The 24,844-nt window shown below is 38.4% G+C and overlaps 1 protein-coding gene across 1 annotated transcript in view; it reads left to right on the top strand.

Annotated features, from left to right (window-relative positions):
- Nucleotides 1-1,329: 1,329 nt before the first annotated feature.
- The window catches only part of sh3bp2 (SH3-domain binding protein 2), a 61,008-nt gene continuing 37,493 nt past the window's right edge, over nucleotides 1,330-24,844 (top strand). The window contains exon 1 of the mRNA XM_061877157.1: nucleotides 1,330-1,725. Coding sequence (XP_061733141.1) covers nucleotides 1,634-1,725 — 92 coding nt within the window. The 5' untranslated portion in view covers nucleotides 1,330-1,633. The remainder of the gene's footprint in view (nucleotides 1,726-24,844) is intronic.

Genomic DNA, 24,844 nt, shown 5'->3' with positions numbered 1-24,844 from the left:
TATAATTTGAACGTTATTTTTAACACTGTGATTACCAGCCGAATTATTCATTACTTATGGTGTTAAGCAATGTCAGCTCAGATTTATCTGAGAGCCAGATGCAGTCATCAAAAGAGCCACATCTGGCTCTAGAGCCATAGGTTCCCTACGCCTGAGCTAAAGAATGAAGAGTGCTGTCAGATGAAACAAAAAATTAGCTGTTTGGCCACAATACCCAGCAATATGTTTGGAGGAGAAAAGGTGAGGACTTTAATCCCAGGAACACCACACCTACCGTTAAGCATGGTGGTGGTAGTATTATGCTCTGGGCCTGTTTTGCTGCTAATGGAACTGCTGCTTTACAGAGAGTCAATAGGACAATGAAAAAGGAGGATTACCACCCTACTCTTCAGGACAAGCTAAGATCATCAGCCCGGAGGTTGGGTCTTGGGCACAGTTGGGTGTTCCAACAGGACAATGACCCCAAAAACACATCAAAAGTGGTAAAGAAAAGCGAAATCAGGCTAAAATTAAGGTTTTAAAATGGTCTATGTCAGAAAACTAACAAATTTAGCTGAATGCACCAATTTTGTCAAGAGGAGTGGTCAAACATTCAAGCAGAAGCTTGTGGATGGCTACCTAAAGTGTCTTATTGCAGGTAAACTTGCCAAGTGACATGTAAGCAAATATTAACATTGCTGTATGTATACTTTTGACCCAGCACATTTGCTCACATTTTCAGTAATCCCATTATAAATTCATAAAAGAACAAACTTCAGGAAAGTTTTTTGTGAGCAACAAGTATGTGCTCCAATCACTCTATCACAAAAAAAATAAGAGTTGTGGAAATTACTTGTAACTCAAGACAAAGACAACATTTCAAAAAAATAATACAGACTGTCTGTTTAGCCGGGAGACTTTGCTTTCATGCAAGGCTGCTGTTGCTTCTGATGGTGGACAGTGGTTGAGGAAGTGCAGGAATTTAGTGTGTAAAGAAGTACAAAGAGAGTGGGAGACTTTTAAGTCACAATGAATGCTGACAGTTTGACTGTGGGGGAAATGAACACCAGGTAAGTTGGCCTACAAATGTGTTATTGCAATAATACTTGAAATAAGTATCACAGAGCAGGTTGTTTGATCAGAGAAGGTAACGTGTCCACTACTGTACACAATAGTCCTGGGGAACCTTTATGGAATTTATTCATAGACGTGACAATTGTTTTTTCAGCCACAAAGGAGAGAGAGGAAAGTCCCTCCTCTCACTGTTTCTTACATCCTTTGTGTCCGAGCATGAAAAGCATGTTTCTGTAAAGGTCTGGGTGGTTTCTGGAAGCCAGTAACACAGCGACTAAGATAAGGCAGAAAGGAAACGCTTGAGGCGGCCAACCAATCATGAGATGCACCACCCCTACAGGAAACCACTTGCAGAGTTTGAAGACTTTAGTCCCACTTTGCAGACTTCAGGGAAGACCCGACTTTTCTGTTTGACTTAATTTTGGCTTTGATATTCCGCGTCCTGCAACAATCTTCAATCCAATCATTTAAACATTACTGTACTTTTACCAAAAACTCATCGTGCAATTGGAATATACATCCCCCGTTACAAGCTAGGCAGGGCAAAAAGTATGCCATACTGTGCTCGCCTGCCATCGGCATGTATGCTCCATCCGTGAAGAAGAAGAAGTCGACCGCGCAGAGCTCCAAGCCGAGCGCCAGGATGTGTTTCCTTGACCAGAGAGAAGATGTGTAAGTGATTCTGATATACATGTCCTTGAAGAGTTGGGAGTTCAGTTCAGTTCAGTTTCAGGTTATTTCAAACATGCATATAATATTTCCAGTTGTTTCGTTACAGCACGTCCGAAAAGGAGTAGGAAGAAGCACAGCTTATTTAATACTACCCCTTTTTCATACCATAGCAATTATATCCAATTTCCTTGTTCTCTGTAACAGAACAGTGAACAAATAATTAATATACCATAGTAAGCATACAAATAGTAAATACATAATTATGTCTCAATAAAAAAAAATGGTTCAAGATGTTCATCATATCTCTTGTTCTGTGTACTTTGTGAACACTTGTAGTTTGAACCCTCTTTTAAACTGAATCATATCGGTGCTTCGTTTGATTTCTTTGGTTAATCCGTTCCATCATTTAATTCCACATACTGATGTGCTAAAGGTTTTAAGTGTTGCACACGCATATGTTTTAAATTAGATTTTCCTCTAAGGTTATATTTCTCCTATTTTGTTGAGAAGTTAAAGTAGCAATGATTGTCACACACACACTAGGTGTGGTGAAACTATTCTCTGCATTTGACCCATCACCCTTGATCACCCTCTGGGAGGTGAGGGGAGCAGTGAGCAGCAGCGGTGCCGCGTGCAGGATTCATTTATGGTGATTTAACCCCCAATTCCGAGCCTTAATGCTGAGTGCCAAGCAGGGAGGTAATGGCTCCCATTTTTAAGAGTCTTTGGTATGACTCGGCCGGGATTTGAACTCCCAACCTACCCATCTCAGGACGGACACTCTAAGCACTAGACCACTGAGTAGTGTTGTACATCCTTGGCTAGCAGGTTATAGTTTGCTTTGTACAACATTTTAGCTGTTTGCAAATGCACCAAATCGTTGAATTTCAATAATTGTGATTAAATAAATAAAGGGTTTGTATGTTCCCTGTATGCAACATTATCCATCCATCCATTTCTACCGCTTATTCCCTTTGGGGTTATTATTCTAATTGATCTTTTTTGTAACACAGTTAGTGAATGAAGCAGACATTTGTAGTTATCTCCCCATATTTCGACACAATAACTCAGATATGGTAGCATGAGTTAGCAGTAGAGAATATGAAGTGATGTTTGGCTCTATTCATTATTGATGTGTTTCTTGCTACGTTATCTTGCATATTTTTTACATGAGATTTCCAATTAATTTGATCATCTATTATTACAGCTAAAAATTTGTTTTCTTTTACCCTGTCAATATTTACTCCGTCTCTGTATTTGTGTTTGACTTTCTCCTCTACTTTTATCAATTCTAATTATTTTAGTCCTACTGAGATTCAAAGAGTCTGTTTTTGTCAAACCATCTTTTTAATTTGTTAATTTCTTATGTTATTATTTGTATTATCTTTTTGTGTTGTCTCCTGAACTAAATGATGTTGTATCATCTGCGAATAATACTAACTTTAAGTCCTTTGTAACTTTACAAATGTCATTTATATGGAGATTGAATCATTTTGGTCCGAGTATTGATCATTGAGGTACTCCACAAGATATTTTTAGCTTTAAGATTTGGACAGGGTTTTAGGGAAACACCTGGAATGTCCACCAATGTACTGCTTATCCTGTTGAGAGTTACTGGAAGTTGAAACATATCCTTGCTGACTTTGGGTGACAAGTGGGCAGACGTTGAAGTCAATGCCAAGACACATTCATAGACAGACTATCCAAGCAGAACAATGACAGAATGATCTTAGCTAAATTAATAGTGACTTTCTTTTTATCCGTGTTATGTTATTTTGTGGTTGAGGGTTTTTTGTGTCTGAAGTGTGGGATTTATTCCAGATTTTATTTCTTTTGCAAACTTCACCTCAAATGTATTGGTTTAACAGGAATATTTTTTGCCAAGTAATTTTAGACTATTATTGTCATGCATACTGTAACAAGACATGAGACTTTAACTTTGTTTTGTTTTGAGCATTATGCGGGGGCTTTTTTCTCCTAATGTCCCCCCAGCCCCAGAAGATGGACTGCCATAATTGCATAACAACTTGACAAATATCACTATATCGGCCGACATTTTGGTGTACATCTCAAGTCCTGAGTTCATCAAAGGATTAACTTTGAAAACGTTCAGCTTTTTCTTTGGCTTTTTGTACACAATTTGCAATATGCAGTTGTGGTCAAAAGTTTACATACACTTGTAAAGAACATAATGTTATGGCTGTCTTGAGTTTCCAATCATTTGTACAATTCTTATTTTTTCCTGACAGAGTGATTGGAGCACATACCTGTTTGTCACAAGAAAAAAGGTCAATAACCCCAAAACACACATCAAAAGTTGTAGAGGAATGGCTAAATCAGGCTAGACTTAAGGTTTTAGAATGGCCATCCCAAAGTCCTGATGTGTGGACAATGTTAAAGAAACAAGTCCATGTCAGAAAACCAACACATTTAGCTGAACTGCAGCAATTTTGTCAAGTGGAGTGGTCATAAATTCAACTTGCCAGAAGCTTGTGGATGGCTACCAAAAGCGCCTTATTGCAGTGAAACTTGCCAAGGGACATGTAAGCAAATATTAACATTGCTGTATGTATACTTTTGACCCAGCAGATTTAGTTACATTTTCCAGTAGCATCATAATAAATTCATAAAAGAACCAAACTTCATGAACGTTTTTTTGACAAACAAGTATGTGCTCCAATCACTCTACCATAAAAAAATAAGAGTTGTAGAAATGATTTGAAACTCAAGACAGCCATTACATTATGTTCTTTACAAGTGTATGTAAACTTTTTATTACTACTGAATGAATGAAATAAGGTTATTTCGGTCATATAATCAACCATTTTGTGTGACCAGTTTAACAGTACAGATTATTGTTGCGTTTGGACCAGATGTTCCTCCGAGGGAATTTAAGTTGCTGGTCAACCCCAAGTTCGTTTGATGACACATAAGCTGATTTTAAATGAATCCCAGACAGAATAGGTATTTTGACAATTTATTCCAAAGCTTTGGGAGACCAACCTCAAGCACAACACCTTTAATTCGTATCGCCTAAATTGATCCGACAACACCACGGAAGGCCTGTCTTTTTCAATATGCCCCTAGCTGTGTTTTTTGTGACAAGTATGTGCTCCCATCACTCTATCACAAACAAATAAGACTTGTAGAACTTATTGGAAACTCAAGACAGATATGACATTATGTTCTTAAGAAGTGTATGTAAACTTTTTACTACGACTGAATGAATGAATGAAATAAGTTTATTTCGGTCATATAATCAACCATCAACCATTTTGTGTGACCAGTTTAACAGTACAGATTATACATATTAATAATCATACAGATTTACACACAAAAAGAAAAGAAAAGAAAAATGACCGAAAAAGGAATAGGCTGAAGCCAAGGCTTGTATTTGCCTATCCTATATATTCACTGAAAATAAGATTACCTGGAACATCAACGTTCGAATAAATCAATGGGATGAAAGTGATTGTTACTATATTTTATAATTTTCAATTATTTCACCTTTCAAGGTTTTCTTAAACCTTAACAAAGAACTACATGTCTTCAGCTCATCACTGAGCTAAAACTGAAATACATTTGTATTTTATATTCGTTCTTACTTTACCTATTCCAAAAATCAATATCCCCTCTAAATTTTAGTTTTCTCCTCTTAATGTAAAAAACCTAAGAATAGAAGCTGGAAGGCTGTTGTTCTTTACTCGAAACCTCATTTCCATTGTTTTTAAAAACACAATATCTGAAAATTTTAACACATTAGAACTTATAAATAATTGTAACTGTGTATTCCCAAAAGGGACTGTTAGGAGACCATGCTTTTGAAGTCAGAGAAGTAACAGAAATCACATTTATAGCAGCAAGACCTTGCATATATTATGTTTTCAGGGGTTCTTTTTGTTCACGTGTGGGGGTTTTCAGAATTCAGTTGTAACTTACGAAGGCGTAATAGGTTGAGTCCAAATAAATCCAAGGTCTACCAATATGTTGGATGGTTTGCGACCTTAGAAGCTTCTGAGTCCCTAGAAATTATTTCATGGATAGAAATATAACATGATAACTGCCGTGTTGTTTTTTCAGAGTGTGTTTGGTGTGGTTCACTCTGCTGCGTTTGCTCTTTTAGTTTGCTTGTTTGGTTAAAGAGGAACTGACCTTTTTTTTTGGAATTTTGCCTATTGTTCACAATCATTATGAAGGACATGAGGACGGCTGGATTTTTTTTAACGCATTCTGAGAAATTAATTTGATCAAAACTCCCCTTACAATGGAGCTTATGGGAGATGTTCAAATCTGCCTATAGAGCCCCTAAAAAAAATATCCAAACACCTCCGTTAGGGTTTTATATACATAATGTAAGTATATATGTAATGTAGTAACGGGAACATTTACGTATAGTAATATTTACGTATTTTGATCATTTTAGCGTTAATTTCAAAAAGGCATCACGCTTGCCATTTGTTTTTCTTCATCACTGATTATTACTCACTGCAGACTCCATGAGAGCCAACGCACATAATAAAACAACACTTACTGTATAAAGTCTGCTGTCATTAGGATGCCGACTGCTGCTATGCTCATATATTCCCATTTTGGTGCAGAAAGACTCACTATTATGTTAGAGCCACTATGGACTGGACTTTTTATGTGTGTGACAATCATTGGTACTTTAACTAACTTTTACAATACTATGCCAGCCCACTCGATGTCCATTGCATCCGGTCTCCCCCTAGAGGGGAGGGGGTCACCCACATCTGCGGTCCTCTCCAAGGTTTTCCATAGTCATTCATATTGACATCCCACTGGTTTGTGAGTTTTTCCTTGCCCTTATATGGGCTCTGAAACGAGGATGTTGTTGTGGCTTGTGCAGCCCTTTGAGATACTTGTGATTTATGGCTATATAAATTAACATTGATTGATTGATTGATTGATAATCCTTACTAAGAAACGGGGTGGGAGGGCTGCGGGAACCAGCGATTTTTGTGTCGTCTTCGCCAGTTCCAGGTCCAAAAATGGCTGTCAACGTGTCCCAACTTGTCAGATTACCTACGCAGACGTCTCATGTCCAGGTGAGAGTCATGATTTATGATCTACAATAAACTTCCAGGGATTAAAGAAGCGAGTAAGCAACAGACCACATGGTAGTGATTACGTCGCCGCTATAAATACTTTGTCTGTGTTAGCGCTTATAATAACAATATCACTAATACTTGGTTAATATTCAGGTCACTAAATGGAGTATTATTGGCTCTTTTTAAATGGTTATTTATCAGATGTTATGGATGGAATAGTGGAGCTCCCATTGGCAGGTAAGTAGACTTTTATTTACGTGTATTTAATATTTATGATGCATAAAAATAATCCATCCATCGTCATGTCTTTGATATTGATTGTCAATGGCAAAATTCCCAAAAATTGCAGTTCCACTTAAAGTTCTTGTGAATACAATCTACCGAAACCTGGGGTGCAACAAACAAATGAAATGTAACGTTGACCTCTGTTAAAGTTACAGCAAAGAGCAAGCAGACTATGCAGCATAAGGGAAAGTTATGCACGTTTTTTTTATAGTATTGGGATTCACAGGCAATAGTCTTTGTCAACTCATTTACTGACTCCCACCAAATGAGAGAAGGAAACCATTTAATTTAGAACTTTTAGTCTAAATGCATTTGTTTAAAAGTGTTAGCCGTGTGGAAAAAGCAAACGGTCTGTTCCTTCCCTAAAATGAGCTCTTCTTTCCCCTTTTTGTTTGAGCTGAACAATATTAAGCATTCACTTGCTCATTGACTCACAGGTTTAAAAACACTGAAGTTTGACTGATTCTTGGGTGCTCAACGAAGACTCTAATTCCACCGACTCACGGGTAGATATTTGTGCCGAAACCCGGGTCCATAATGGCACGGGTGCCAACGTAAACAGTTGCCACCAGGCAGAAAAAAGAAGTAGCTATTGGTGACTCATTTTGGTGCTAAAGGAATAAGACATCATCTGCAAGTAACGTCTTGTAAGTAGGCACACAGAGTCTAATGTGAGGATGTCAAACATGCGGGCCGAGGGCCGGTTCAGGACCGCTAACAGGTTCAATCCGGCCTGTCAGATGAGTTTGCGAAGTGTGGAATTGAGCTGTATTTTGAAATGAAAGAAACTGCTCTTCTAAATGTGTCCACTGGAGGTTGCAATGGCAAGCAAATAGTTTATACCGGGGCCAGCCAGTATACCAAGTAAGAAGTAGACGGTAAAGTGAGACTGCGACTCCTCCCCCTTGACCCAACGTAAAATAAAGTCTTCAAATGCTGCATGAGACACTGCACATTGATATATTTCTGTGAACATTATTGTCTTCTGTTACAATTGAAAGAAAGTGAACCATGGAAATGACAAATGAGGTCGTTGATACGTAGAGGAGTTTTTTTTATTCATGCTTAATTTTGTGTTGGTTCTATCCTAGATGGGCTGTGACTTAAAGTTGAACCACTGAGATGAAGTCTAAGTTTGTTGTGTTTCTAATGGTGGTTTTGAAACTGCACCAATTTTCAGCTCGATTTATGTGTTTTATCAAGAAGATTATTTGTGATATGTACATTTTCAGAATGTGCTATGTTTTTATTTTGAGCTAAAGTAAAACAATCTGACCTTGTCTTTATTTTTATGTTATCATACCATGATTTTACCCGTCCGACCCACGTGGGAAAAGATTTTCCTCCATGCGGCCCCTGAGCTAAAATAAGTTTGACACCCCAGGACTGATGCTATATTTGAACATTATTGCTACACTCTTTAGGCTACAATACTGCTAGTGCCGTAACACAAGCGACAACAACACAGCACTTCCTCATTACGCAGATAGGGTCACAACGAGCGAGGAACAGTCACTTAATTGAGGGATCCGAGCCGAGGATGTCCTTGTGGCTTGTGCAGCCCTTTGAGACACTCGTGATTTAGGGCTATATAAATACACTTTGATTGATTGATTGTAATTGCTGGGATATGCCTGTCTGAAAAATGATCGGTGAATTTTGATAAAAAACTTCAATTAAATGTTTGAAATGGAGGTAGCGACTTGTCCAAGGTTTACCCCGCCTTCCGCCCGTGTGCAGCTGAGATCGGCTCCAGCAACTCCATGAGGCACAATCGATAGAAAATGGATGGATGGATGGAAGGAACAAGTAATTACATTTTGGGGCTGATCCAAAGTATTTCCAATACCTTACGAGGCTCAAATTCTGTGTGGATACTATTGGACTCGGCCCTGCTTCCACCCACAGAGACAATGTGAGCTAATAAGGGTTCATTCCATTTATTGAAATCCGCAAGAGAGAGTGAACCCTCTTGCAGCCAGTTTGGAAGTGACAGACGAACAAAACAAACATGCACTTACAGCACAATTCCATTTGTGTATAAGGTAAGAGATATTATCTGGCCTTTTGTTTGGCAATATTATGCAAAAGCAACTTTTCTTACCTTCTGGTACCTGCTGATCTGTGTTTGGGATCTGCATAAGTCCTGAAATTTTTCACGTGTCCTCCTTTGTAATTGATACCATGAATTGATTAACGTGGACCCTGACCTAAACAAGTTGAAAAATGTATTCGGGTGTTAGTTACTATTTAGTGGTCAATATTAGGGAATTTGTACTGGACAGTGCAATCTACTAATAAAAGTTTCAATCAATCAATCAAAGATAAGCTTTATTTTCATTACAGTATCTTATTGTTATGGGACATTCATCCTCCGCTGTTACCATTTCTAATGTTAAGTAGTGTAAAGTTCTTACTAAAATCTGTCAGTAATCTCGCTATAAAAGCGCTAAAACATACTGGTGTAGTGAGTTTACATTATTCACCCAAGGAACTTTAGTGCGCCTCATAATCCGGTGCGCGCGATGGTCCGGAAAATACGGTTAATTGATTTTTTTGGTGTCTGATGGTATTTTTCCGGGGGTGGGATATTTTTATCATAAACGAGATTTATATGAAAATAACTTCTTGCAATATGCATTTCCTTTTTTTTATGCATTTCAATGCATTCTGGCTGGCAACACTAACACCTACCAAAGCACATCTTTTGTCTGGATTGCATTTCTACAGTACATACATCTAGTACATCGCCCAGAAAAGGTGGTCTGTGCTGCATAACAAAACCTGACATGTTGGAATTTTGAAGCATGTGATGTCAGAAGTGTGGAGGGAGATGAAGTCTCTTTGGGCACATGATGCCAGTAGTACATGCAAAATCCTGAATAAAATAGGCCACTTTTGCTCTTGTTATCAAATGTGCACACAGTGTGAGATCACTTGCAACACACCCACTAAGAGTACACATTTCATAGTTTGCACACCCAGCATGTGCTATTTAGATTTTAGGAGATTAGGCCGGGCCCAAAGTGTTGCCAAAGTACCAGGAAGAAGAATCCTGATATACATCTTCAACCTTATCGAAATATGAGACAATCTCATTTAAATCACAACTTACAAACCACTGTTTATTCATGCATTTTGATTATATATTTACTTAATCATTTAACAGTTTGTGTTAGAAATCAAGCACAGGAAGTGAACAAATGTGTTAGAAATTGAAAACCATTAGATATTATCTGGACCGCAAAGACGTGTGTTAAATGTAGATTAAGAAATGCATCAATTTGAATCTACTCAACTTCAATGTAACAAAATTCCGTAAAAACCAAACGGCATTGTTTCTTCACCCAAAATTAGGATGTTGATGTCCTGTTTTAAGTTCCACTTTGGGCGCTGTTTCAAGAATACAGATTTTGTAGCACTATGGACACAATTATTATTCAAACCATGCCTATCCTTCACGGTGGCAGAGGGGTTAGTGCGTCTGCCTCACAATACGAAGGTCCTGCAGTCCTGGGTTCAAATCCAGGCTCGGGATCTTTCTGTGTGGAGTTTGCATGTTCTCCCCGTGAATGCGTGGGTTCCCTCCGGGTACTCCGGCTTCCTCCCACTTCCAAAGACATGCACCTGGGGATAGGTTGATTGGCAACACTAAATTGGCCCTAGTGTGTGAATGTGAGTGTGAATGTTGTCTGTCTATCTGTGTTGGCCCTGCGATGAGGTGGCGACTTGTCCAGGGTGTACCCTGCCTTCCGCCCGATTGTAGGTGAGATAGGCACCAGCGCCCCCCGCGACCCCGAAAGGGAATAAGCGGTAGAAAATGGATGGATGGATGGATGCCTATCCCCACTCGAAAAAGACTCGAGTTTCTGGGTTGAAATCGAGTACGTCAGCGGTTCTCAAACTAATTTTTTACCAAGAACCCCCTCGGAAAAAATATGGCTCTCCATGTATCGCTATGACGGCAAACATTAAAATACAGTACATAGTAAGCATAAGTATTCATCAAAAACAAGAAAGCGGTTTTATCATTATTTATTATTTAATATTTTTGCCCACTGTTGTCAGGCTTGTCACTGACAGTTTGGTTATGTTTTAGTTTTTCCTCTTGTGGTTTTTTCCTGTCAGCACTCTTATTTTTGTTCAGTTTCCCGCTTGTCTACTTGAGCGCTATTTCCCCTCAGCTGCAGTTTATTGGCACCTGGCCACACCTGGTGTCCATCAGCCAGTGGCTATTTAGACCTGCCTTGCCCTCCAGTCAGGGCTGGAGTATGGTAAACTGTATGCTGATAGCTGTTTGCTGGTTCCTGTTCCCTGTTTCCAGTTTGCCTGTTCCTGATTCCTGGTTTGTGTTTTTCCTGAATTGTGGACATTAAATCATGTTTTCCTGCACCAAGCCTGCCACCTCTGCATCTTGGGGTTCGTCACTACCTTTACCTGACAACTGTAGCATTACACACCGTTTGAACAGCGACACTGTGTTTGAATATAGGAACCTAAAACACCGTACTTTAATCAGGTTATTCTGTGGCATACTGCTAGATGAAGCGGAGGTTTGAGAATCACTGAAGTACACAATTCCCTGGCTTGGGGGTGTTGTTGCGCACATTTCAGTGATTAGGAACTTATAACACCTCGAGTCAGTAAAACGGATCAAGTTTACCATTTAGTTTGCATTTATCAAATTGCAACCATTGAATATAAGGCCACATCTATTTTTGTGATCATGTTCTAGGGCGGGGGTCAGCAACCTGCGGCTCTTTAGCGCCACCCAGTTGGCTCCCTGGACCTCTTTCCTACTCATTTCAGCGATCCTTGAACTCATCGTAATTTGTTTACATGCACAACTTTCTCCGATGCAGCCACAGAAAGATGTGTTTTATGCCACTCCTTTGTCTCATTTTGGCCAACAAACGTTTTATGCTGTGCGTGAATGCAAAATGGTGAGCTTTGTTGATTTTATACATATTTGGTCAATCCCTGACTGCAAGCTAATCGATGTTAAGATGTTATTTAGGCTAGCTGTATGTATATATTACATCACCATGCCTCGTTTGTAGCTATATTTGAGCTCATTTAATTTATTTTACTAATGTCCTCTGTGTATTTAATTTAATATCTTCATGTCTCATGACACATTATCTGTATGTAACATTGGCTGCATTCCTCATAGTTGTTTGTGTGCCATGTTGTTCCAGACCACAGCAAACATTACCCAGCCTGCAAAGATTGTAATACATCCATTAGAAGAAGACGTTCCCTTAAACTTGGACACACACGTCCATACCTTTGGCCATTGTGAGCCAGTCATTTCCAGAAGTTCTATCCTCCTGTGAGAGGCCTCCATCTTACCAACAATTTCCAATGTTGCAAAATTGTGTAGAATAAAAATGTAAATACAACATTTCTGTCAACAAAGATTTGCGTCAGCCTTTGATAGTAGGCTAATATAGACACTTACATCTTGTGTTGCCTTCATTATAACACTTATATAAGACTATTAAAGTCATTTTGATAGTAGGCTAATATAGACACTTACATCTTGTGTTGCCTTCATTATAACACTTATATAAGACTTTTAAAGTCATTTTGATAGTAGGCTAATATAGACACTTACATCTTGTGTTGCCTTCATTATAACACTTATATAAGACTTTTAAAGTCATTTTGATAGTAGGCTAATATAGACACTTACATCGTGTGTTGCCTTCATTATAACACTTATATAAGACTTTTAAAGTCATTTTGATAGTAGGCTAATATAGACACTTACATCTTGTGTTGCCTTCATTATCACACTTATATAAGACTTTTAAAGTCATTTTGATAGTAGGCTAATATAGACACTTACATCTTTTGTTGCCTTCATTATCACACTTATATAAGACTTGTAAAGTCATTTTGATAGTAGGCTAATATAGACACTTACATCTTGTGTTGCCTTCATTATCACACTTATATAAGACTTTTAAAGTCATTTTGATAGTAGGCTAATATAGACACTTACATCTTGTGTTGCCTTCATTATAACACTTATATAAGACTTTTAAACTCATTTTGATAGTAGGCTAATATAGACACATCATGTGTTGCCTTCATTATAACACTTATATAAGACTTTTAAAGTCATTTTGATAGCAGGCTAATATAGACACTTACATCATGTGTTGCCTTCATTATAACACTTATATAAGACTTTTAAAGTCATTTTGATAGCAGGCTAATATAGACACTTACATCATGTGTTGCCTTCATTATAACACTTATATAAGACTTTTAAAGTCATTTTGATAGTAGGCTAATATAGACACTTACATCATGTGTTGCCTTCATTATAACACTTATATAAGACTTTTAAAGTCATTTTGATAGTAGGCTAATATAGACACTTACATCATGTGTTGCCTTCATTATAACACTTATATAAGACTTTTAAAGTCATTTTGATAGTAGGCTAATATAGACACTTACATCTTGTGTTGCCTTCATTATCACACTTATATAAGACTTTTAAAGTCACTTTGATAGTAGGCTAATATAGACACTTACATCTTGTGTTGCCTTCATTATAACACTTATATAAGACTTTTAAAGTCATTTTGAAAGTAGGCTAATATAGACACTTACATCTTGTGTTGCCTTCATTATAACACTTATATAAGACTTTTAAAGTCATTTTGATAGTAGGCTAATATAGACACTTACATCTTGTGTTGCCTTCATTATCACACTTATATAAGACTTTTAAAGTCATTTTGATAGTAGGCTAATATAGACACTTACATCATGTGTTGCCTTCATTATAACACTTATATAAGACTTTTAAAGTCATTTTGATAGTAGGCTAATATAGACACTTACATCATGTGTTGCCTTCATTATAACACTTATATAAGACTTTTAAAGTCATTTTGATAGTAGGCTAATATAGACACTTACATCTTGTGTTGCCTTCATTATCACACTTATATAAGACTTTTAAAGTCATTTTGATAGTAGGCTAATATAGACACTTACATCTTGTGTTGCCTTCATTATCACACATATAAGACTTTTAAAGTCACTTTGATAGTAGGCTAATATAGACACTTACATCATGTGTTGCCTTCATTATCACACTTATATAAGACTTTTAAAGTCATTTTGATAGTAGGCTAATATAGACACTTACATCTTGTGTTGCCTTCATTATCACACTTATATAAGACTTTTAAAGTCATTTTGATAGTAGGCTAATATAGACACTTACATCTTGTGTTGCCTTCATTATCACACTTATATAAGACTTTTAAAGTCACTTTGATAGTAGGCTAATATAGACACTTACATCTTGTGTTGCCTTCATTATAACACTTATATAAGACTTTTAAAGTCATTTTGATAGTAGGCTAATATAGACACTTACATCTTGTGTTGCCTTCATTATAACACTTATATAAGACTTTTAAAGTCATTTTGATAGTAGGCTAATATAGACACTTACATCTTGTGTTGCCTTCATTATCACACTTATATAAGACTTTTAAAGTCATTTTGATAGTAGGCTAATATAGACACTTACATCTTGTGTTGCCTTCATTATCACACTTATATAAGACTTTTAAAGTCATTTTGATAGTAGGCTAATATAGACACTTACATCTTGTGTTGCCTTCATTATCACACTTATATAAGACTTTTAAAGTCATTTTGATAGTAGGCTAATATAGACACTTACATCATGTGTTACCTTCATTATAACACTTATATAAGACTTTTAAAGTCATTTTGATAGTAGGCTAATATAGACACTTACATCTTGTGTTGCCTTCATTATCACACATATAAGACTTTTAAAGTCACTTTGATAGTAGGCTAATATAGACACTTACATCTTGTGTTGCCTTCATTATCACACTTATATAAGACTTTTAAAGTCATTTTGATAGTAGGCTAATATAGACACTTACATCTTGTGTTGCCTTCATTATCACACTTATATAAGACTTTTAAAGTCATTTTGATAGTAGGCTAATATAGACACTTACATCTTGTGTTGCCTTCATTATAACACTTATATAAGACTTTTAAAGTCATTTTGATAGTAGGCTAATATAGACACTTACATCTTGTGTTGCCTTCATTATCACACTTATATAAGACTTTTAAACTCATTTTGATAGTAGGCTAATATAGACACTTACATCTTGTGTTGCCTTCATTATAACACTTATATAAGACTTTTAAAGTCATTTTGATAGTAGGCTAATATAGACACTTACATCTTGTGTTGCCTTCATTATCACACATATAAGACTTTTAAAGTCATTTTGATAGCAGGCTAATATAGACACTTACATCTTGTGTTGCCTTCATTATCACACTTATATAAGACTTTTAAAGTCATTTTGATAGTAGGCTAATATATACACTTACATCATGTGTTGTCTTCATTATAACACTTATATAAGACTTTTAAAGTCATTTTGATAGTAGGCTAATATAGACACTTACATCTTGTGTTGCCTTCATTATCACACATATAAGACTTTTAAAGTCACTTTGATAGTAGGCTAATATAGACACTTACATCATGTGTTGCCTTCATTATCACACTTATATAAGACTTTTAAAGTCATTTTGATAGTAGGCTAATATAGACACTTACATCTTGTGTTGCCTTCATTATCACACTTATATAAGACTTTTAAAGTCATTTTGATAGTAGGCTAATATAGACACTTACATCTTGTGTTGCCTTCATTATCACACTTATATAAGACTTTTAAAGTCACTTTGATAGTAGGCTAATATAGACACTTACATCTTGTGTTGCCTTCATTATAACACTTATATAAGACTTTTAAAGTCATTTTGATAGTAGGCTAATATAGACACTTACATCTTGTGTTGCCTTCATTATAACACTTATATAAGACTTTTAAAGTCATTTTGATAGTAGGCTAATATAGACACTTACATCTTGTGTTGCCTTCATTATCACACTTATATAAGACTTTTAAAGTCATTTTGATAGTAGGCTAATATAGACACTTACATCTTGTGTTGCCTTCATTATCACACTTATATAAGACTTTTAAAGTCATTTTGATAGTAGGCTAATATAGACACTTACATCTTGTGTTGCCTTCATTATCACACTTATATAAGACTTTTAAAGTCATTTTGATAGTAGGCTAATATAGACACTTACATCATGTGTTGCCTTCATTATAACACTTATATAAGACTTTTAAAGTCATTTTGATAGTAGGCTAATATAGACACTTACATCTTGTGTTGCCTTCATTATCACACATATAAGACTTTTAAAGTCACTTTGATAGTAGGCTAATATAGACACTTACATCTTGTGTTGCCTTCATTATCACACTTATATAAGACTTTTAAAGTCATTTTGATAGTAGGCTAATATAGACACTTACATCTTGTGTTGCCTTCATTATCACACTTATATAAGACTTTTAAAGTCATTTTGATAGTAGGCTAATATAGACACTTACATCTTGTGTTGCCTTCATTATAACACTTATATAAGACTTTTAAAGTCATTTTGATAGTAGGCTAATATAGACACTTACATCTTGTGTTGCCTTCATTATCACACTTATATAAGACTTTTAAACTCATTTTGATAGTAGGCTAATATAGACACTTACATCTTGTGTTGCCTTCATTATAACACTTATATAAGACTTTTAAAGTCATTTTGATAGTAGGCTAATATAGACACTTACATCTTGTGTTGCCTTCATTATCACACTTATATAAGACTTTTAAAGTCATTTTGATAGTAGGCTAATATAGACACTTACATCTTGTGTTGCCTTCATTATCACACTTATATAAGACTTTTAAAGTCATTTTGATAGTAGGCTAATATATACACTTACATCATGTGTTGTCTTCATTATAACACTTATATAAGACTTTTAAAGTCATTTTGATAGCAGGCTAATATAGACACTTACATCTTGTGTTGCCTTCATTATCACACTTATATAAGACTTTTAAAGTCATTTTGATAGTAGGCTAATATAGACACTTACATCATGTGTTGCCTTCATTATAACACTTATATAAGACTTTTAAAGTCATTTTGATAGTAGGCTAATATAGACACTTACATCTTGTGTTGCCTTCATTATCACACATATAAGACTTTTAAAGTCACTTTGATAGTAGGCTAATATAGACACTTACATCTTGTGTTGCCTTCATTATCACACTTATATAAGACTTTTAAAGTCATTTTGATAGTAGGCTAATATAGACACTTACATCTTGTGTTGCCTTCATTATCACACTTATATAAGACTTTTAAAGTCATTTTGATAGTAGGCTAATATAGACACTTACATCTTGTGTTGCCTTCATTATAACACTTATATAAGACTTTTAAAGTCATTTTGATAGTAGGCTAATATAGACACTTACATCTTGTGTTGCCTTCATTATCACACTTATATAAGACTTTTAAACTCATTTTGATAGTAGGCTAATATAGACACTTACATCTTGTGTTGCCTTCATTATAACACTTATATAAGACTTTTAAAGTCATTTTGATAGTAGGCTAATATAGACACTTACATCTTGTGTTGCCTTCATTATCACACTTATATAAGACTTTTAAAGTCATTTTGATAGTAGGCTAATATAGACACTTACATCTTGTGTTGCCTTCATTATCACACTTATATAAGACTTTTAAAGTCATTTTGATAGTAGGCTAATATATACACTTACATCATGTGTTGTCTTCATTATAACACTTATATAAGACTTTTAAAGTCATTTTGATAGCAGGCTAATATAGACACTTACATCTTGTGTTGCCTTCATTATCACACTTATATATAAGACTTTTATTTTTTTGTGGCGCCAGACAGTTTTGTTTTTTTCTAAATTTTTGGTGGAATATGGCTCTTTCAACATTTTGAGTTGCTGATCCTTGTTCTAGGGTGGAAAAAAATACTAAAAGTACTTTGTTGATTTCCACTTTATTTATGTGTTTGTATCCACTTTCCTCAATAGTCGCTTGCACAATTGTATAAGACTTCTACATGCTTTCCTGATTACAGCCTATATTTTTTTATATTTGTGCACATTGCATATAATCTTTTGTGGCCTAACACAGAAACTGCTTCTACTGCAAAGGGAAATTCACAGCAGCCGGTTGGGGAAGTTTGCAGTTTGGTGACCACGAATGAACAAATGAGACGTTCTCTCATTTTGGTTTGTGAATGCACCCAAACTCCAATGTTGGTTAAATCGTTTTTGTTCAGTACATTGAGCAGGTTTTAGTTGCTTATGTCTTTGGAAAAGTCAGTGATACAGTTGAAGTTACTAAAAGACTGGTTTAGGTCAGAAGTTTATTGACTTATCTGACCACTCCACTCCAATGTTGTTGCCAGGGTAACTTCTTTGTCTGGCTGTTGTCAAATGTGACATTTACAGGAAGTGTGGTCTCTTCTTTCAACAGTCCATCAGAGGCAGGGGATGTGAAATTGTGCGTGCCTTCCTTTCTTCTTCTCTTCGGCTCCACCTCATTGTCTGCCGATTTATTTCTGTCTTCTACCTAGCAACCCTGTGAGCTACAGAGGATGTTTTCTCAGAAGGAAACGCTATGTGGTGTGACTTGTGCACACCTGCAAAACAGCTCTTAAGTCTTCTAAACACAATGGTGCATTAAAGGCATCTGATTTTGATAAGCTAGGATTTCTAAGTATCAGTCACACACACACACATGCACACAAAATATTATATTAATATGCAAAACCAGTGAAGTTGTCACCTTGATTTACAATGATTTACAAATACTTTTCCACTTATATTCAATTGAACAGACTGCAAAGACAAGATATTTAATGTTGGAACTGAGAAACTTTTTTTTTTTTTTGCAAATAATCATTATCTTAGAATTTAACGGCAGCACAACATTGCAAAAAAGTTGGCACGGGGGCATTTTTACCAGTGTGTTACATGGCCTTTCCTTTTAACAACACTCAGTAAACGTTTGGGAACTGAGGAGACACGTTTTTGAAGCTTTTCAGGTGGAATTATTTCCCATTCTTGCTTGATGTACAACTTAAGTTGTTCAACAGTCCGGCCAGTCTAGTACCCACACTTTTCTACTATGAAGAGTGTGGTTTCCTGTGGATGGGACTCTGGCTGCTGTCTTGGATCCGCTTTGAACTGAACTCTCGCGGCTGTGATTGGAGCCACTATGGATTGAACTTTCACAGTATCATATTAGACCCGCTCGACATCCATTGCTTTCGGTCCCCTGGGGGGGGTTGTCAAGGTTCTCATAGTCATCATTGTCACTGGCGTCCCACTGAATGTGAGTTTTCCTTGCCCTTATGTGGGTTCTTCCGAGGATGTCGTAGTCGTAGTGGTTTGTACAATCCTTTGAGACATTTGTGATTTAGGGCTATATAAATAAACGTTGATTGACTGATTGATTGATACTATATTGTAACACTTGGCTTGGCATTGTCTTGCTGAAATAAGAAGGGGCGTCCATGATAACGTTGCTTGGATGACAACATATGTTGCTCCAAAACCTGTATGTACCTTTCAGCACTAATGGTGCCTTCACAGATGTGTAAGTTACCCATGCCTTGGGCACTAATACACCCCCATACCATCACACATGTGTAAGTTACCCATGTCTTGGGCACTAATACACCCCCATTCCATCACACATGTGTAAGTTACCCATGCCTTGGGCACTAATACACCCCCATACCATCACACATGTGTAAGTTACCCATGTCTTGGGCACTAATACACCCCCATACCATCACACATGTGTAAGTTACCCATGCCTTGGCCACTAATACACCCCCATACCATCACACATGTGTAAGTTACCCATGCCTTGGGCACTAATACACCCCCATACCATCACACATGTGTAAGTTACCCATGTCTTGGGCACTAATACACCCCCATACCATCACACATGTGTAAGTTACCCATGTCTTGTTCACTAATACACCCCCATACCATCACACATGTGTAAGTTACCCATGTCTTGGGCACTAATACACCCCCATACCATCACACATGTGTAAGTTACCCATGTCTTGGGCACTAATACACCCCCATACCATCACACATGTGTAAGTTACCCATGCCTTGGCCACTAATACACCCCAATACCATCACACATGTGTAAGTTACCCATGTCTTGGGCACTAATACACCCCCATACCATCACACATGTGTAAGTTACCCATGCCTTGGCCACTAATACACCCCCATACCATCACACATGTGTAAGTTACCCATGCCTTGGGCACTAATACACCCCCATACCATCACACATGTGTAAGTTACCCATGTCTTGGGCACTAATACACCCCCATACCATCACACATGTGTAAGTTACCCATGTCTTGTTCACTAATACACCCCCATACCATCACACATGTGTAAGTTACCCATGTCTTGGGCACTAATACACCCCCATACCATCACACATGTGTAAGTTACCCATGTCTTGGGCACTAATACACCCCCATACCATCACACATGTGTAAGTTACCCATGCCTTGGCCACTAATACACCCCAATACCATCACACATGTGTAAGTTACCCATGTCTTGGGCACTAATACACCCCCATACCATCACACATGTGTAAGTTACCCATGCCTTGGGCACTAATACACCCCCATACCATCACACATGTGTAAGTTACCCATGTCTTGGGCACTAATACACCCCCATACCATCACACATTTGTAAGTTACCCATGCCTTGGCCACTAATACACCCCCATACCATCACAGATGTGTAAGTTACCCATGCCTTGGGCACTAATACACCCCCATACCATCACACATGTGTAAGTTACCCATGCCTTGGGCACTAATACACCCCCATACCATCACACATGTGTAAGTTACCCATGTCTTGGGCACTAATACACCCCCATACCATCACACATGTGTAAGTTACCCATGCCTTGGGCACTAATACACCCCCATACCATCACACATGTGTAAGTTACCCATGCCTTGGGCACTAATACACCCCCATACCATCACACATGTGTAAGTTACCCATGCCTTGGGCACTAATACACCCCCATACCATCACACATGTGTAAGTTACCCATGTATTGGGCACTAATACACCCCCATACCATCACACATGTGTAAGTTACCCATGCCTTGGGCACTAATACACCCCCATACCATCACACATGTGTAAGTTACCCATGCCTTGGGCACTAATACACCCCCATACCATCACACGTGTGTAAGTTACCCATGCCTTGGGCACTAATACACCCCCATACCATCACACATGTGTAAGTTACCCATGTCTTGGGCACTAATACACCCCCATACCATCACACATGTGTAAGTTACCCATGTCTTGGGCACTAATACACCCCCATACCATCACACATGTGTAAGTTACCCATGCCTTGGCCACTAATACACCCCCATACCATCACACATGTGTAAGTTACCCATGTCTTGGGCACTAATACACCCCCATACCATCACACATGTGTAAGTTACCCATGCCTTGGCCACTAATACACCCCATACCATCACACATGTGTAAGTTACCCATGCCTTGGGCACTAATACACCCCCATACCATCACACATGTGTAAGTTACCCATGCCTTGGGCACTAATACACCCCCATACCATCACACATGTGTAAGTTACCCATGCCTTGGGCACTAATACACCCCCATACCATCACATATGTGTAAGTTACCCATGTCTTGGGCACTAATACACCCCCATACCATCACACATGTGTAAGTTACCCATGTCTTGGGCACTAATACATCCCCATACCATCACACATGTGTAAGTTACCCATGCCTTGGGCACTAATACACCCCCATACCATCAGACATGTGTAAGTTACCCGTGCCTTGGGCACTAATACACCCCCATACCATCACACATGTGTAAGTTAACCATGCCTTGGGCACTAATACACCCCCATACCATCACACATGTGTAAGTTACCCATGCCTTGGGCACTAATACACCCCCATACCACCACACATGTGTAAGTTACCCATGTCTTGGGCACTAATACACCCCCATACCATCACACATGTGTAAGTTACCCATGTCTTGGGCACTAATACAACCCCATACCATCACACATGTGTAAGTTACCCATGTCTTGGGCACTAATACACCCCCATACCATCACACATGTGTAAGTTACCTATGCCTTGGGCACTAATACACCCCCATACCATCACACATGTGTAAGTTACCCATGCCTTGGGCACTAATACACCCCCATACCATCACACATGTGTAAGTTAACCATGCCTTGGGCACTAATACACCCCCATACCATCACACATGTGTAAGTTACCCATGCCTTGGGCACTAATACACCCCCATACCACCACACATGTGTAAGTTACCCATGTCTTGGGCACTAATACACCCCCATACCATCACACATGTGTAAGTTACCCATGTCTTGGGCACTAATACAACCCCATACCATCACACATGTGTAAGTTACCCATGTCTTGGGCACTAATACACCCCCATACCATCACACATGTGTAAGTTACCTATGCCTTGGGCACTAATACACCCCCATACCATCACACATGTGTAAGTTACCCATGCCTTGGGCACTAATACACCCCCATACCATCACACATGTGTAAGTTACCCATGTCTTGGGCACTAATACACCCCCATACCATCACACATGTGTAAGTTACCCATGTCTTGGGCACTAATACACCCCCATACCATCACACATGTGTAAGTTACCCATGCCTTGGGCACTAATACACCCCCATACCATCACACATGTGTAAGTTACCCATGCCTTGGGCACTAATACACCCCCATACCATCACACATGTGTAAGTTACCCATGCCTTGGGCACTAATACACCCCCATACCATCACACATGTGTAAGTTACCCATGCCTTGGGCACTAATACACCCCCATACCATCACACATGTGTAAGTTACCCATACCTTGGGCACTAATACACCCCCATACCATCACACATGTGTAAGTTACCCATGCCTTGGGCACTAATACACCCCCATACCATCACACATGTGTAAGTTACCCATGCCTTGGGCACTAATACACCCCCATACCATCACACATGTGTAAGTTACCCATGTCTTGGGCACTAATACACCCCCATACCATCACACATGTGTAAGTTACCCATGTCTTGGGCACTAATACACCCCCATACCATCACACATGTGTAAGTTACCCATGCCTTGGGCACTAATACACCCCCATACCATCACACATGTGTAAGTTACCCATGCCTTGGGCACTAATACACCCCCATACCATCACACATATGTAAGTTAACCATGCCTTGGGCACTAATACACCCCCATACCATCACAGATGTGTAAGTTACCCATGTCTTGGGCACTAATACACCCCCATACCATCACACATGTGTAAGTTACCCATGTCTTGGGCACTAATACACCCCCATACCATCACAGATGTGTAAGTTACCCATGCCTTGGGCACTAATACACCCCCATACCATCACACATGTGTAAGTTACCCATGCCTTGGGCACTAATACACCCCCATACCATCACACATATGTAAGTTACCCATGTCTTGGGCACTAATACACCCCCATACCATCACAGATGTGTAAGTTACCCATGCCTTGGGCACTAATACACCCCCATACCATCACACATATGTAAGTTACCCATGTCTTGGGCACTAATACACCCCCATACCATCACAGATGTGTAAGTTACCCATGTCTTGGGCACTAATACACCCCCATACCATCACACATGTGTAAGTTACCCATGTCTTGGGCACTAATACACCCCCATACCATCACACATGTGTAAGTTACCCATGCCTTGGGCACTAATACACCCCCATACCATCACACATGTGTAAGTTACCCATGCCTTGGGCACTAATACACCCCCATACCATCACACATGTGTAAGTTAACCATGCCTTGGGCACTAATACACCCCCATACCATCACACATATGTAAGTTACCCATGTCTTGGGCACTAATACACCCCCATACCATCACAGATGTGTAAGTTACCCATGTCTTGGGCACTAATACACCCCCATACCATCACACATGTGTAAGTTACCCATGTCTTGGGCACTAATACACCCCCATACCATCACAGATGTGTAAGTTACCCATGCCTTGGGCACTAATACACCCCCATACCATCACACATGTGTAAGTTACCCATGCCTTGGGCACTAATACACCCCCATACCATCACACATATGTAAGTTACCCATGTCTTGGGCACTAATACACCCCCATACCATCACAGATGTGTAAGTTACCCATGCCTTGGGCACTAATACACCCCCATACCATCACACATGTGTAAGTTACCCATGCCTTGGGCACTAATACACCCCCATACCATCACACATATGTAAGTTACCCATGTCTTGGGCACTAATACACCCCCATACCATCACAGATGTGTAAGTTACCCATGCCTTGGGCACTAATACACCCCCATACCATCACACATGTGTAAGTTACCCATGCCTTGGGCACTAATACACCCCCATACCATCACACATGTGTAAGTTACCCATGCCTTGGGGACTAATACACCCCCATACCATCACAGATGCTGGCTTTTCAACTTTGTGACTAAAATAATCCGGATGGTTCTTTTTCCTCTTTGTTCTGGAGGACACGACGTTCACAGTTTCCAAAAACAATTTGACATGTGGACTCGTCAGA

The sequence above is a fragment of the Nerophis ophidion genome, linkage group LG17 (assembly GCF_033978795.1).
Source record: "Nerophis ophidion isolate RoL-2023_Sa linkage group LG17, RoL_Noph_v1.0, whole genome shotgun sequence".
NCBI lineage: Eukaryota > Metazoa > Chordata > Actinopteri > Syngnathiformes > Syngnathidae > Nerophis > Nerophis ophidion.
Note: the sequence above shows the minus strand (reverse complement) of the source record. Positions and strands in the feature narration are given on the sequence as shown.